The sequence below is a fragment of the Eutrigla gurnardus genome (genome assembly GCF_963514095.1).
Source record: "Eutrigla gurnardus genome assembly, chromosome: 20".
Lineage (NCBI taxonomy): Eukaryota > Metazoa > Chordata > Actinopteri > Perciformes > Triglidae > Eutrigla > Eutrigla gurnardus.
Window position 1 is genome coordinate 6,894,708 of NC_139931.1, and position 15,282 is coordinate 6,909,989.

General features: G+C 41.3%; 1 protein-coding gene across 3 annotated transcripts; it reads right to left on the reverse strand.

Moving 5' to 3' along the window:
- Positions 1-383: 383 nt before the first annotated feature.
- Positions 384-15,215, reverse strand: LOC311031143 (transportin-2-like). Of its 3 annotated transcripts, none has more exons than XM_084037274.1 (25): positions 15,102-15,215; positions 13,437-13,536; positions 12,834-12,909; positions 12,413-12,562; positions 12,076-12,182; positions 11,486-11,619; positions 11,063-11,144; positions 10,743-10,865; positions 10,331-10,449; positions 10,058-10,118; positions 9,393-9,564; positions 8,656-8,808; positions 8,007-8,232; positions 7,742-7,913; positions 7,552-7,638; positions 7,327-7,434; positions 7,063-7,221; positions 6,867-6,954; positions 6,254-6,352; positions 5,296-5,391; positions 5,092-5,167; positions 4,167-4,266; positions 3,897-3,971; positions 3,351-3,499; positions 384-3,261 (listed from the first exon to the last, which is right to left on the reverse strand). In XM_084037274.1, the coding sequence occupies exons 2-24, from the start codon at positions 13,533-13,535 to the stop codon at positions 3,392-3,394; spliced, it is 2,670 nt and encodes an 889-aa protein (XP_083893400.1). In that variant the 5' UTR covers position 13,536; positions 15,102-15,215; the 3' UTR covers positions 384-3,261; positions 3,351-3,391. The 3 variants fall into 3 exon arrangements, with proteins under 3 accessions (XP_083893400.1, XP_083893401.1, XP_083893402.1); XM_084037275.1 differs by having other exon boundaries at positions 15,028-15,164; XM_084037276.1 differs by having other exon boundaries at positions 14,998-15,135.
- Between the last annotated feature and the right edge of the window lie 67 nt (positions 15,216-15,282).

Sequence of the window (15,282 nt, forward strand, 5' to 3'; positions counted from 1 at the left end):
TTCATTTTTACTTCCATTGCAATATTTAACTAATGGAGGATCTGCAGGCAGGAAAACCTATAGTATGACATACATTGTGTTTTTTGTCAAGTTGCTGAAAATGATTAATGTACTTAGTAGCAGCATTTTTTAAAAATCTGTCTTTATTTATGACATCTGCTGAACTGATGCTAGATTTGAAAGAAATTGCTCTAAATAAATGAACGCTTTGATATTCTTCAATCCTTAGAATTGAAAAAAACAAAAACAAACCTTAAGTTTCATTCAAATATTCCTGTTAGCTTATCAGGTACGAACGCCAATTTGGACGTTAAAGCCGCTCCAGTCCCAAACAAATAGGTGAAGTTTCAGTTGAACACAATACAAAACAGACAACTCAAAGCTTAATAGAAAAGAAATTTATTTTCCCCTATTCACAAAAAAATTAAATAAAAAGGGATACATCATATAACATCCAACCTGCACCACAGTTGAGCAAAAAAAAAAAAAAAAAAAAAGAAGAAAAAAAAAAGGTACTACATCAAATTCAATTGCCAGCCTAGATATCAGATTTAAACAAAGATATGAATTGGTTTTCCACATTCTTCCCTAGAAAAGGTATGCACCAAGCACCGACTCCTTCTGTCTAACCACAACATCAAATTTGACATAATCAAATGGTCCGCTATAAAACAACGAAAACAAATCATTCTTTAAACAAAAAGAATAAAAAGGAAAAAAAACTTTTAAAGTCCAAAAGAATTTGTGCAATGGCGCACAAAAAAAAAAGAAGAAAAAAAAAAAAAGATAAATTAGTAAAAACGTCACATGAGCATAAAAACAAAACAAAACAAAAAAACAAACGAAAGAAAAACAACCTGTGGACAACTTGTATTTAAATTTAATTTTGTTTAGAGCTTAGTGTATCACAACATAGTAAAGAGTGGTGAAGCCTGAACCTTTTCTTCTTTTACCATTTTTTTGTGGCACTTGAGCGGCAGCTTTCTGAATAATTCATATAATGAATGCTTCGCCAGTTGCTGCTCCAAGAACTGATCTGTCCAGCATAGAAATCAGTGAGTGGCGGCCTCAAATCTCAATGCTTGCCTACCAATTAAACCTGGATCCCATCAGAATCCACCCAGTAGGATGTTGAGCATTGAACAAATCAGTTCTTATTTGATAAAATACATGATGTATTGATGCGAGCGGCCTTCATTTCAGAAGATTTGAGAACAACGATAACGGATGTCGATTGGCAGGCAAATGTTGACACTCAGGCATGACTCAAACTATGCCCCGAATATAACGTTTTTTATTGTAGGGCTGGTGCAAAGTTACATCTAAGCAGTACTCGCCGACACACCTTTATAGTAAAACACCAACAGGCAGACAGCCATACACACTTCCATTACAACCGTCCAGTATGGACAATGACTAAAAGATAAAGCTGGATAAAGACCATCACTCTCTCACATACGCTAACCAGTGTCAGGGGAGAACTTTTAGGACCCAAGAGTCAGTGTATTCCCAGGCAAATCCTACACAGTATCAACGGGTGGATGTATGGCAACAACAATCACTAGTTTGATCAAAAGCTGGAGAAGTACCTTATTAGTCCAGCAGCGAGTTGCATTGCCATAGACAAAAGCTCATAAGGTAGATCCCACCAAATGGACCTGTTATAAAATGACTAAAAAAAAGGAGCAAGTCATTGAAAAGCATGCAATGATCATGACCAGGAGTAGCCTCGATGGCTTGAGCAGCCATCGTTTAACAAAACGCTTTGGTGAGAAAGACGGGGACACCCAAACACGGATATGAATTGACGGGTGCACTTGGACATGGATCCAGAATACTGTAATTAACTGTCTCCCTCCCCTTGAATCCTATTCATTCCATTTTAGGAGCAGCTACATTATAAAACTAACTATGTTAAGAGGCCTCAAGTCTCACCTAGTCATTTAACCATTGCTTAACATTATCATCATAATGCTTACTTTAGCAAGCCATGAACAGTCCTAAAATCACTTATCAAAAAAACTATGTCTCAAGATCAGTATATTATTACTGTATGTCTTACATTTGAAAGTCTAAATTTCTTACAAAAAGAAAAAAGTGCATTTATATCAGTAAGAATCAATTCATTCTTGGTGATGTCTTATCGCGCTCATTAAGTCCGTTTTGTAAAGTCTCTGAAAACGAAGCAGCAGTAGCAGCAAAAAGGATTCTCAACCTGCCTACAGTATTTTAAACTCTCGTTGCAGAGTGTGAAGCTGATTCCGGTATCAACCTACCTACAGGTGGTCTTCACAAACAGCCTCCATTTAACTAACGGGACATTGATCAGACAACATGTATGAATGGGAGGACAAACAAACCTAAACTTGACGGCTTCAAATTATGGTTGCCTCGACCATACCGACGACAATTAACGTAATAAATCAAGTAAGCAACAAGACAGACATTCACTTAAACATGCGTCACTTAAGAGGTGATCATACGCCATGCAATAACTTGGTACTGTGGTGGTAAAACCCATGAGGACAGACCTACTGCATCTTTTTTGCCTCAAATGAGGGGGATAAGAAAAAAAAAAAAGACCTATGATTCGAGAGGAATTCAGAAACTGAGGGAAGGAAATTAATTCAGCTAAATGTACATGTGAAAAGACAAAAGACCCATGTATGTGCACACCAAATGGATATGCAATTTTGCCGTAAAAGGTGCAAACGATCTGTGCACATTTCCTGCATTGTTACATCATAAAAGCGTCTTATGTTTAGCCTCTGGCACGAGCCTGTTTTAACGCGTCTACGTGTGCGACTCTACGGACTATGTGCATTGTGGTATTTGGGACTGTGGCACCCTATGCTGGTTCAGATAATTCCTGTTTATGTACCTATCTGCTGCCCGCCCACCCACCCCTTCCCGCATCATCTAGCTTAAGAGAATAATCAAATCGGAGGAGGGGGCCGGTCAAAGCCAGCCCCGTTTTTGTCTTCACCTACCTAGGATCCCTGCAGTGCTGTTGGCGAAAGTCACTTTTGAGTGTTGGATTCAGTGAGGCGTTTAATCTGAGAGGTATATGTATATCCCCAGTTTACCCTCCCACACCCACCACCCTCCTTCCCACCCTCCCTCAGAGACACACAGGGCGCGGGGGGGAAAGGCCATCCGCTGAGTGGAGGGTCAAGGCAAGTCACATCCCCCCGGCTCTCGTTTCTCCCCCACAATCTGGGCAGTGCAATTAGTTCCCCAGTAACCCTCCCCTATGTTAACCTGGGGAAGAGACAAAGAGAGAGGTTAAGATTACATTATGAGTAAATGGATGAATGGTTCAGGTTTGGCTGAGAGTTAGCTTGACATACCTAACTGGTTGGTGTCCTGTGTGGACATGGAGGAGGTTGGGTTAGACGCCGTAGCAGGCCGACAGGCGCTCCTTCAACAGAGGAGGGAACTGCTCAGAGAACTGCTGCCAGTTTTCTTCCCCGACCTGGTCCTTGAAGCCATGCAAGATCTTGGAAAAGAAAACAGGCAATCATATAGGGCGCTGAAAGGATGAATTAGATGCACAGTTGATGACTGACCAGTTACACATCAATCTACACAGGATGCAACCAAAACATATCTCATTTGAAATCAAATGAGAGATGCCAAATTACTACTTGTGTTGTCCCGAATGTGACAATGTCTCTGCTCTCTCCAAACAGCAAGCTCTGTGCACACACTTCTCAGACTCAAAATAGCATCCGCACCATGCAATCAGATTTCGAATGTCTGAGTGATCATCATGGAGTGTGGAGAGCAACCATTACACGTTGGGGAGGGAACATTTTATCGACAACACCAGTCATCTAAAATAAGGTGCGGCCCATCCACCAGATCGATGGGTCCGACAAGATGGAGGCGCTCACCTTGTAGAACATGTCTCTCAGGTCGTCCTTGGGATTGACCCACGAAGCCACAGCGTCACAGAAGAAAATGAAGTCCTGCACAGAGAGTTATTGCTAGTAAATTCAGAGCTCTTATGAATAGACACAGGGGTGAAACTTTTGATGCTGGATCAGACAAATTACTTTGGGAACAAAATGTATCACGGCTTATCAATGAGCTGGGTGTTTCATCATTTCCAGAGGGGAGTCTAACCCGTCGAACCTAAACAGCATTGAAGTATATGGCCTCACCTGCACCACTCCTGCAGGGTTGACCCCGATCATCACACAGATTCCCCGGAAGGCCGAGTCCTTTTCCTCGTTATCTCGGATATTCCTCAACGATGTGCACCTGGGAAGAAGCGCAATGACGAGATAAAAGTGGAGCGCATTAATTAATCAGTTCAGGTTGTTATGATCAGCCAAACTCAATTTCCCCCCAATCCCTTCCTTTCCTATTCTTTGAAAGAAAATGTCTCCCTTTCCTTAAGTGATGAAAGATTGAATCTACATGCAAAAATAAGGGATTCAGACTGGAAAATAAAAGAAAGAATACGCCTTATTCTGAAATGAATAAGATGGGTGTATTTCATGATATGAGGATGATCATAGGGATGCACCAATTGATCGGCTACCAATAGAAGTTGGCCGTTTTTCACATTTGACCGGCGGTCAGTCTGATATTTCTTGGTTGATAGTTTTACGTCACACCACATGTCGCTGAGTGGAACAGACATTAAACTCACAATTTCCCAAAAAAAGTCAAAAATAAGCCTTGGGGTGAAACCTTAAAACATTTGGAACTACCAACTTTATAAACTGAATATTTTTTGGCAAGAAACTCCTGTCTTCAATATAAAATAGATGTAGAAAGGGAATTATGACGTTTAACCGGCCAACGCTACGTTAAAGCAGCGTATAACATGATTTAATTAATTTAATCACAGCAAGTATTCAAATAAAAATTCAATTATTTATTTCCCTTGAATTGTGTTTTACAAATAACCACTAGAGAGCATTTTAGACGGCCTTCCATGTGGTTGAAACTATTTTTCGGACGGTGGTGTCAAAAAAATGAAATTACTCTGAAAGCTTGCTGTCAATTTTAGTTCTTAGATGGAAAATTGGAAACGGCCAAGAAAATTGCAATCGGTGCATAGCTAAATGATAATCTCACCATGGTCTAATGAATTGCTGCAGCTGTGGTGCAACTTCCTGGGGGCAGACGTAACCCAGTCTGCCAATCGTAATGGCTGCACACAGAGAGACAAAAGGAAAAAAAAAAAAGAAAGGAAAAAAAAATCAACTCAACGCCACAGACACTTTCCCACATTTGTAAGAAGTCCCAACTTGTACTGCATGTGTATCACCGTGTGTGTACCTGTGTTTTCCAGCAAAGTTTTCGGTGTGTTGGGTCTATTGATGATCTCCACTAGGTGTGGCAGGACCATGCCCACATACGGCTGCATCTCTGCACCTAGAAAAATGTCCAGAACACAGTTTGAATATATTCAAAAACACATGGCCAATAATAGAAAGCAGTCTGAGCACGAGCAAGTTTTTATATATATATTTTTTTAGTTGTTGAGCAACATTGTTCTTTTCAAGTTTATGTTAAGAGCTGGGTTCAAATAATCGATTTTCTGATTAAAATCGATTTTCATTTGAATGTTCCGATATCAATTAATAAAATCCCAGGATCAAAAACGTGGGTGGTATATTGTGACTGACTAAATGATTGCACATACACGTGCGTAATGGATACGCATATTTATACACATGTGAATGGAAACAGTGGCGATACCCAGCCCTATTTCTCTTACTGCAATCAAGGGAAAAAAATCCCAAAATTCAATGGCATTCAATGTGCAAGAATAATGAGGTTGGTTTTTAAATGGCCCGTCATTTCATGCCAGAAGCGTAGCGGCAGACAAAAAGGGGGAAAAGCACATTGGAGGAACCACTTAGACAATCAGGCATAGCTTGTTCTGAAAAACAGCTGTTCCGCCTGTTGTGAAATGCAAGAATGCCGCAAGACAATGTAGTACATTTCTGGGAGTGAATGGGGAATTAAAGGGCTTGCGGTTTACACATGCCTGCAGATGGGTTTGCATTTGTCACACAAGCTTGTGTGAACCTGCAGACTCAAGATGAGGTGTGCCACGTCTGGATCAGAAAATATAGGAACAAAATGTATCATTCTGTGTCAATGAGCTGGGTGTTTCATCATATCCAGATACTGGGCACTTGTTTTCAGTGAATGCAATCATTTGTAAAAAAAAAAAAAAAAATACAAAAAAAATAAAAGCATCAACAATAATTGCAACCTGATTTCTCACCCATTTGCATGGCGATCTCTCCAATGGCCCAGGTGGCGTTGTTACAGACCGAAATGAACTCTGGGTTCAGGTTGAGCCCCAGGATGGGCATGAACTCGGCTGGAGGGGGGGGGGACATGGACACAGACACACGTTAGAATACAAACAGGATGCCCTCCATTACATAGATACATTTAACCAGTCAATGCTGGATGCTCCATGATAGCCAGATAGTAGAGGAATTGTAATTCAATCCATCTGCAACAGGGCGAGTCAGGATTCTGATAAAGCACTCACCAATGCAGGGCTTAACATGTATCAGTTGTATCAGTACAGGTTTTAGGTGTATAACAATCAAGCTTTTGTTTTGGGTAGGGATTTGGTGAGTCTATGCAAATCTGGATCAGAAAATATAGGAACATTAGGTATCATTGTAAATCAATGAGCTGGGTTTTTCATCATATCCAGATGGAAGACAGATTCAAATTATTAAATTGGAGACACTCTTGTGCTCCTTAACACGACCACTGCTCTCCACATTCGTTGCATTCATCTTATTCAGCTTTTGTCAGCAGTCAGATGTAATTCAATACATCTGCAACAGGGTGAGTCAGGATTCTGATAAAGCACTCACCAATGCAGGGCTTAACATGGAGGAAGCACGCCTTGGTTAGGTCACCCAGCAGAGCGAAGGAGCTTTGCCTCACCTCAGGCATAGTATCCTGCAACCCAGACCAGACCCCTTGGTGTTATATGTCAGTGTGCAAAAGAACCAGACCTGCACATAATTGTCTCTACAAAATTTGATGAAAAGAAAAAAAAACTCAAACCTGCATGCACTGGAAAAGCAGGGTCATGATGTTTGAGCGTGCCACTAACTGTTCCACATGAGAGCCCAAACCCTCAGCCAGGCCGCTCAGCAGATCCAAGGCCACAATCATAAAATCCTTGTCAGGAGCCTCATACTGGTCTGGATGCTGGTTGTACATCTGTGCCGAGAGGGCAGAGAAGTTTTATCGTCCCTTCCTAACCTCTCAGAAATAGGTGACTAAATACACAATACATTTATTGTGAGTGTGTGTTTGCATTCTCACCATAGCCTGGGCTAAAGTCTTCTGGACTAGTGTGACACAACGCTGATAGACGGGCTCACAGTAAGGCAGAAACCCACTCTGCAGAGCGGTAGCTACAGACGACAGACACTGGAAGTAGAGTTAAGGATAGGTTAGGATATGAAAGTTTGAAGCTTCATTCAAAGCATTGACGGAAATTAAAAATTACCCATAGTGCAGGTATTACTTTACAAATCAACTTCTCACCTCTAGTAGTGGGAAGAGATCCTTGTCTTCATCTTTCAGCTCATTCCACTTGGCAATAAGGGGGGGCATCAACTTCTGAATGTACTCCTGAGAAACAATATAAATGAGTATGATCAGGGATTCCCTCTCCATTTAAAGTACAAAGACATAGGATTTGAGTTTTTAAACACCCTATTTCACAGGCACTTACAGGCTGATTGAGGTGGTGACCCACTGAGTCGGCCAGAGTTCCTATGGCATCATAAAGAATGAGGAGGTTCTTGTGCTGGTACTTCCCAAATGCAAACACCAGCGTGTCCAGGATAAAGCTCAAGTAGGGCACCAGCTCTGTGCACGCCTCCTCTTCCAGGGTGGCAAAAGCACTGAGAGAAAACAAAGATGGAGGACATATCAGTATTTCATTTATAGATCTTGTTCTGCCAGACTAGGAGCTATACACACATGCACCACCTCACCTGCAAGCAGCCTCTTGCACCCTCTTGTTGCCATCCAGGATGCGTTTGAGAAGCTCGGTCATAAGGGGTTTGAGGTAGGAGTCGGGGGGCTGGGAGACCACCCAATGTGCATAGCGACTCAGGGTCCAGCAGGCAATTGAGCGCACCAGGGCCTTTTTGTCGCATAGACATTGGATGAGGTGGGGAATCAGCTCTGGCAGATAGGGCACCATGCCCTGCATGCAGCCTGAGGCAAAATGACATGTTATTTAAAAAGGACTGTAACTGTAACAAATAGCTGACAGCAGTAAACATGCAACAACACAAATCCTTTCAGGTATGTGTCACGTTATCAGAACAGGTTTTAGGTGTATAACAATCAAGCTTTTGTTTGGGGTAGGGATTTGGTGAGTCTATGCAAATCTGGATCAGAAAATATAGGAACATTAGGTATCATTGTAAATCAATGAGCTGGGTTTTTCATCATATCCAGATGGAAGACAGATTAAAATTAAATTAGAGACACTCTTGTGCCCATTAACACGACCACTGCTCTCCAAATTCATTGCATTCATCTTATTCAGCTTTTGTCAGCGGTCAGACTAAGGACTAGGATCTCCAAATATGTAGTTTCTGCGAGTATGTAGAAATGTAGTCCCACAGGTCTTACCCTCAGCTATGGCCCCCAACACCAGGATGCCAGACTCTTTGATGACCCACTCAGGGTGGAAGAGCAGGCCTTTCAGGAGCGGCAGGAGGTGGGGCAGCAACTCGTCGCGGAACACATTGGCCAGCACATCGAGTGCTGCAGCTGAACACTTTCCTACATCAAAAAGAAAACCCATTTACAAACATTCTTTATCCCCAACCTGCAGGTCCTTTGTTATACACTTTGTTATAGATGTTTTAGTTTTTGAAAAACAGTCGTCAAGATCATTGCTTTCCTGTATACTACATTTAGGGAGATACCAATCGATAGACTAAACTATAATCTGCAGGTCATACCACAATAAAAACATTTAAAAAAAAGTCACAATGGGAACTGTAAAATATATATAAATATGAATATATATATATATATATATATATATATATAAAAAAGCACAGAGCCTTGCCAAATCTGGATCAGAAAATATAGGAACATTAGGTATCATTGTAAATCAATGAGCTGGGTTTTTCATCATATCCAGATCAAGGTTGACTTAAAAAGGCCAACTCCATATTAAAAGACATGCGCAGCCTGTAAAAGAGGACTGGCTCCGTCAAGTGGTATTTGAAAATGATAAAATCCCCAATGTTTTATAGAGTGACACTAGTACATTTTGTCAGGGTCTGAAGCCTTTGCATATGATCAGAATGCTCCTTTGCACAGTTTGATAAGACTAACGGCATTTCTAAATCACTTACGCAGGTTCCAGTCCGACAGTGCGTCGTCATCATCGTCATCGTCGTCATCATTGTCCTCCGCCTCCTCACCCTCCCCTCCCTCGTGCTGCAAGGTGACGGTGCGCGACTTGTGGAAACGCGGCTTGATGTCCTGATCACTATCTGGTACTGCTTCGTCTTCCTCTACGTCGCCCTGAACAAACACATTTTACTTGAGAGACGACATACGGAATTCAGAAAATCATCCCGCTGCTGTATTGTTAGCAGTATCTTTGAGAAACTATTTAAGGCACAAAATCAAAACTCTCAGTCAAAAGATCTTTCTCACAATGGGAACTGTGAAAAATGAATTGCCAAATCTGGATCAGAAAATATAGGAACATTATGTATCATTGTAAATCAATGAGCTGGGTTTTTCATCATATCCAGATGGAAGACTGAATTAAAAGGCCTACTCCATATTGAAGATGTACTCAACCTGTAAAAAGAGGACTGGCTCCCCCAAGTGGTATTTGAAAAATGATCAAAGGAAATTGCATCTTTTTTTTTTGTTTAAATACATTTTGACATGGAGCCATGTTATAAAACAGTGAACATTGTGAAAATAATCCACAACAAAAAACATGATTGACATATTTCTGTAAGAGATCGTGTTGTAAAACCGTACAAGAACAAAGAGAGCTCACCTTTAACAGTATGATGTCTATCTCCGAATACTTCATCCCATTTACCAAGATTGGTGTGAGTCTATTTTAAAAGGGGAGAGAAGGAGGTTACTTGCTTGGTTAAAACAGCCAACAAATCACATGTACAAATTGATCAGAAGTTCTGATAAAAGTTTAACTTTTATTGGGATAATTACATTTTGCACGGTATAAAAACAAAGCATATTATCGAGTCATCTGGCATTATCAACACAGAACAGGCATCACACCACCAGTAGTTAATATGCTACTCACTGCACCAGGTGTCCAGACAGCATCTCCTTACAGATTGGTTGCTCTGCTAAAGTCAGCCAAAACTCACAGGCCTCCAGGGACACGTTCTCATCAGGGTCCTGGGTTCTCTGCAGCATGTACTGTAGGAGATGAGCAAAGTATGTGTTTGAGGCCAGGAAGTGTCAGTCGACATGACAAAAAATGTTCACTCTTGTGCAACATACTAGCACAGATCTGGATCAGAAAATATAGGAACATTATGTATCATTGTAAATCAATGAGCTGGGTTTTTCATCATGTCCAGATGCAAGACCGACTTAAAAGTCCACTTAATTCTGAGTGGAGTAAAATATTAACCGTGGTCCAAATCTTCTCCCACGTCTAAGTACCTAAAAATGGTCCGCAAAAGATTGAGCAGATGTCCGACACTTACCTGGATGATGCTGTGCATGTGGGGGATGAGGCGGTCAATGCGGACCTCCAGTAACATGACCAGGGCTCGACACACGTTCTTTCGAACCTCAGAGTCCTCATCTGCTGCCAGCGCAAACAGGCTCTAGTAGGGGAGAGGAGAAATAACACAAGAAAGAAACTTATACAAGGGAGGTATTAAAAGAAACAATTGGGATGATTTATTTATTAAAAAAAAAAGGTGTTAAACAAAGATTTTTCTCAAATAATGAAAACAACTTTCTCTGGTCTGCGAACAAAAACAATACAGTCTGATTGACATATTCAAAATACACAGCTCACCTCTATGAAGGTGTCAATATTGTCCATTAGGGCCTGGGCTCTGCCAATGATGAACTGGTTCACACAGGCAATGGCATGGGACCTGCAGCAAATCGATAACGCCGATGCAACATGTTCACATTACAGTCAAACGGAGGGGTGGATTAGTAATGACCGAGTGTCAAAATGCACAATGTTTAACTACACAAACAATCTGGCTTTGTCCCACCTTGTTTTACAAAAATGAATATGCAGAAATGTATTTCAACACCTCACTTTGTATTGTGAGCACAAAACTAGTATTAATGTATGTAAGGAAGGTTAGAATATCTGGATCAGACAGTATGAATAAACACCTTCATTGTCAAGTCAGCTGTTCTTATGCATCACACCCAGATAGATAATGACAAACAATCAGAATGACTCTCTGCATCTCTCCTGTACCTAATTTTGGGGCTGCAGTGCTTGAAGAACTGAAGGAATTTTGGTATCATAATGTTGAGGGGTCTGTTCAGAGCGTCGGTGTCCAGCAGCTCCGACGAGTCCTCGCAGATTTTCTGCAGTGCTCCAAACGAGCCCTGAGACACGGACATACACAGAGAGGCTGTCAAATCAAACGCAAACATACAGGGAAAGAGGAGAGAGTGAGACCGCATCAGTAAATGGTGTGCACTGTACGGACTTTGCTTTTCAGTTAATATTTAAAGAATTTATTGTTGTGAAAAATTAAAAAAAAAAAACTCTCATGAAAGGTATTTTTACACGTCAAACGTAGAAAACTATGAGAGAAGTAGACTTAAGTGTGAGCTGACAACTAGAACAGAGCCTTGCAAAATCTGGATCAGAAAATATAGGAACATTAGGTATCATTGTAAATCAATGAGCTGGGTGTTTCATCATGTCCAGATGCAAAACGGACTTAAAGGTCCGACTCCATGTTGAAGATATAATAATATATTATTTTTTTCCCCCTTTAATGCCAAATTACAGCATGTCTTTCTTTTTCTATTAAAAAAAGCTGGGTAAGTGCAGACCTCACAAGTGTTGTAGTCCTCTGAATTGAGCAAGTTGCAGAGCTGGGGCAGCAGCTCAGGCCATGTTTGTAGCTCTCCCTTGGAGGCAATAGTAGTGATGAGGATGCCTGGAAGAGCAAGAGAGAAAGAGAAGAGAACACCTGTCAAATAGTGATAATTACTGGGACCATGAGCAGTTGCCTTCGCAGCAACTCTGGATCAGACAGTATGAATACAAAAACCTTCATGGGTACTCAGGTGTTTAATGAATTATGCATCATATCCAAGAGGTAACAGAAATAGGGGAGGATTAGTTGTATTGGGGTAGTCAACACCCACAGAAAACACACAAACTCACCAATGGTGGCACGAATGAGCGGTGAGGGGTCCCCGATGTTGTTGAGACATTCCTGCTTGATGAACTCGGCGACAGTCGGGGGAAAGTTCTGGTAGTGGGCCTTGACATTGTTCTTCAGTATCAGACCGCTCAGAGAGCGAGTGGGCTCATCTGGGGAGAGGAAATAGAAGGAAGGCACAACTGAGCTGAGAGAGAAACAACCAGTCAAACGTCGTCTGAACTTAGAACATGATTGTGACAAAATTGCACCTTGCATGGCAGCCTCTGTCATCAGTGTATGCATGCGTGTGTGAATGTTTACATGTAATGTAACACACTTTGAGTGGTCAAAAAGAGACGTGAAAAGCACTATATGAATGCAGGTCCACTCGGGGCCATTAATAAATGACTGAGAAGGGGAAGAACACATCTCACTACTCACCTTCAGTTTTGAGTCGCGTGAGAACAAAGATGAGATAGTTGTTGAAGTCGGGGAATTGGTTGAGTTGTTCGAGTTTCTAGCATGGCAGTTAAGGAGCAATTTCAAAAAAATTAAGAGAGAAAGAAATGACATAACCTCTAAATGGAATCACCAGTGCTTTAAGCATAGCCAATATGAATGGTTGGCTCACCCAATAGATTTCCCATCAACCATACATGTGTGTAGTTTTAACAACTGTGTGTACAAATATAGTAAAAGGTGACAATCGATTTAAAAACAGCAATAAAAAGTGCATTTATGTGTAATTGTAACATTTTAACACTTGAAAACAAAAGAATTCCCCAGCCGACTCAAATGTCAGATATTAGGAGGTTGCTACCAGCACATTAACAACTTTGTACCCCTCCCACTGTGGGCAGCGACAGTAAAACCCTCAACTTGTGGATGACGCTCCAACTTGCTAACATGGCAGTAGAAACAATAAAAATGACATGGTACAAGTTAAATTTATTTGCGTTAGCATTGAAATTATGCATGTCATTATTTAGTCAACATAAAAGCACTAGCTTTATTAAGCACACAGATTGCACTGTGATAGGATACTTGTTGGACTGCTCTCTGCGTGACTGTGTTGGGCGACTGCGAGTCTTTGAGCAGTTGGAGGACCTGCTGAAGTCCCTGCTCATCTGGCTGCCACTCCATCCTGGAAGACAAACGCAAAAATGCATCCACATATTCCATCATTTACGTAGATTACTTAGGATAAAAAAGGTGAGTGAGAGGTCTCTGGATCAGACAGTATGAATACAAACACCATCACGGGTAGTCAGATGTTTATTTTAATGCATCATCTCCAAAGTCCGCATGCTTACCTATGTTTGGGACAGCAATATTAAAAGGACATAATGTACAGAACTTTATGTAAAGCTCCATTGGACGCATTAGAATCTGCTTACACAGCAATTATTACAAATTAAAACCGCAACCTTTTGAACTGATCTGCATAACTTCTATATTACTATCTAATTATCTAATAGTACAATTTATCTTTTTTTTTATGTTTTTCAACGTTTAAGATATCTTCAGTACCCACTGTGCATACTTACAAGACCTACATGAATGTTTTTTTCCAAGTCACTTTTTAAAAAATATTTAAAGTTTAAAAAGACACCCCATGCTGATATATTCTTACTTAATCAACCAATGTAGGAAATGGCCGAAGGAAGGGGAATAAGCCTAAGGGTAGATGTATGAAGATAAAGGGGCTCCTGGTGTAACTTATTAAAAGCGGACAGGGGCCTGTTAGGAGTTTGGTACGGGACACGTTGTGAGATAAGATAAACGCAGCCATGATTGGGGCTCAGAGTGCCAGCATTCAAACACTTAAAAGTGTAATTGGAAATCGGCTTGTGGCACACAAAAAAAACGAGGACGTTAGAGAACACGACCAGCTAAAATCTCTGACCCGGTTTAGCCGCTCCACGTTAATCCTACCCCCACCCCACCCGGTCCGGTCCGCCGGTCTAAATTAGAGAAACGTCGTCTCTCAATATTCCTCCTACAGGTTTCAACACCGTGTTGTTCAGCACGTGGGAAAAGCACTCGCAAAATTACCCGAGGGGTCGTCGTCGAGTGTGAGAAAAGTTGTCACGGATTAAGTTAGCTTGTAACAGGGCCGCCATGTCCGGTTCCGAGCTAGCAAGCTAGCAGTGTGGTTTACACCAAACTACATTTTACTTAAATTGTTTGTTTGCGCTTGTTACAATGTTCAACGTCGATTAACTTATCGGTTGGTTATTTATCATTTGAGATGCCTATACACAGTTGTCCCGATGCTTCCAAAAGTTAGCCTTCTTGCTCGGGCCTGGTTGACACGGCAACTCCCGGCTGGGTGGTCACAATGTGCCAGGAATTAAAATAGGCAAATGCCGCAATCTGCTATACAAAATGCAGCCCCGTACTCACTCATCGTTTAGAAGAAGACAATATATGAATAGCCACGTAAGGAAATTCAGTTTAAATCGTCGTTATCTGCCCGTTTTAGGTATAAACCCGGTGAACACGTTTTGCAAACTGGCGTTAGCCGCTAAGCCGCCTGAGCATAGTTTCTGACCGACAATGCTAACGCTACTAGCCAGGCCAATGCTATGTAACGGACACTTACTTTGATATTCGCTTTAACAGAACACCTTACCCGACGAGGCGGTCTGGTCGACGGAATTTGTGTCTACAACGGTTTTTAAAGTATAGTACTAATACTGTACGTACAATATTGAGTTGAAAGTTGAATTTTCGTACTGGGCCGCTCTCCTCCCGTGCTTCGTAGCGGTTCTTCTTGTTCAAATGAGCACGCCTATTGAAATTGACCTATGGCGGCTTCCGTTCAGTACACATTTCGCTAACTACGCGAGATTACAGAAGGGTCTTAGCGTTTTTTCACATAGAGAAA

What these genes read in the sequence shown, in the direction of transcription:
- LOC311031143 (XM_084037274.1), bottom strand. Translation starts at nt 13,535, where the DNA reads ATGGAGTGGCAGCCAGATGAGCAGGGACTTCAGCAGGTCCTCCAACTG. An exon ending in GTCACCACCTCAATCAGCCT is followed by an intron (nt 7,639 to 7,741) that starts GTAAGTGCCTGT and finishes ATTGTTTCTCAG; the next exon opens with GAGTACATTCAGAAGTTGAT. An exon ending in TGAGAGACATGTTCTACAAG is followed by an intron (nt 3,500 to 3,896) that starts GTGAGCGCCTCC and finishes TTCTTTTCCAAG; the next exon opens with ATCTTGCATGGCTTCAAGGA.